This window comes from Haplochromis burtoni, unplaced genomic scaffold (assembly GCF_018398535.1).
Source record: "Haplochromis burtoni strain Fernald_Lab_line unplaced genomic scaffold, NCSU_Asbu1 Contig_2006, whole genome shotgun sequence".
In the NCBI taxonomy this organism is placed as follows: Eukaryota; Metazoa; Chordata; class Actinopteri; order Cichliformes; family Cichlidae; genus Haplochromis; species Haplochromis burtoni.
In genome coordinates, this window is record NW_024584367.1 from 16848 (window position 1) to 17826 (window position 979).

Sequence of the window (979 nt, forward strand, 5' to 3'; positions counted from 1 at the left end):
GTAGGATTTTAACATTTTTATAATAGGTGAAGTTAATAGGAGGCTGAGTGGGAGCTCTGATGGCCGTTAGTATTTTTCCGATTGCCTGAAAAGATGCCTCTCCAGTCCTCCGGTTGACACTTTCATTTGAAATAAAGCAGTTGAAATGGATTCACATCTGGACTGATTGATATTCCTTAATTTAAATGACTTGATCTTACACTGCAGTGATTCAGTGTTCCCTTCATTCTTTGAACATTTGTTGTTCTGCTCTGTGTGCTCTCAGGACTGCTGTTTATTTTCAGCTCTTCTGAACTCTGTAGCATTTAAACTTGGTTCTAATTCAGGTCTGATGCTGTCGTATAATCTAATGAAACATTTCGGGTTACATTTCAGTTCGTGACTAATTCAGATTTACTGCTAAAATATTTTTGGTTAAACTGATAAGGTTTCTAATTTAACATTAACTGTGAGCATCAGTGTAAAAGAGATTAGGCCACAGATTAGGACCAAGCATAAAAACATTATTGGTTTCTTGCTGCTATTAATGGTTTCTGTCTGAGGTTTCTGAACTATTTGAAGTTCTTTATAAAACACAAACTGGCAGAAACACACAGCGATCACACAGAAGAGATTTGTATCTGTGGTTATTTAATTTCATGGAGCTATGGAGCTATTTTCATTCGAGTTTTGTCCTCTGTGTTCCTCCCTTTGTCAGATCGAGCGTTTCATCAACAGTCCCGAGGTACGACAAAACCCTCCTGATTACCAGGACATCCTCCAGCAGGTGTTGCGTGCCAACGATCGCCACAACCTCTGCTTGACCAGGAAGCATATAAACCAGATCGCCCAGGAGGCGTTCAGAGAGACCGGGAGCCGCATACAGGACCGCCGTCACCTGGACCTCGTCTACAACTTTGGCTCTAGCCTCACCGACACCTATAAGCCTGGTAAGATAATAAAGAGAAATGCTGCTGCTCGTGCAGGGCTTCACTGTCTG

The 979-nt window shown here is 41.7% G+C and overlaps 1 protein-coding gene across 1 annotated transcript in view; it reads left to right on the top strand.

Annotated features, from left to right (window-relative positions):
* Positions 1 to 966, top strand: part of daxx (death-domain associated protein) — a gene marked incomplete at both ends in the record, with an annotated part of 4211 nt that extends 3245 nt beyond the window's left edge. The window contains one exon of the mRNA XM_042217451.1: positions 639 to 966. Coding sequence (XP_042073385.1) covers positions 639 to 966 — 328 coding nt within the window. The remainder of the gene's footprint in view (positions 1 to 638) is intronic.
* Between the last annotated feature and the right edge of the window lie 13 nt (positions 967 to 979).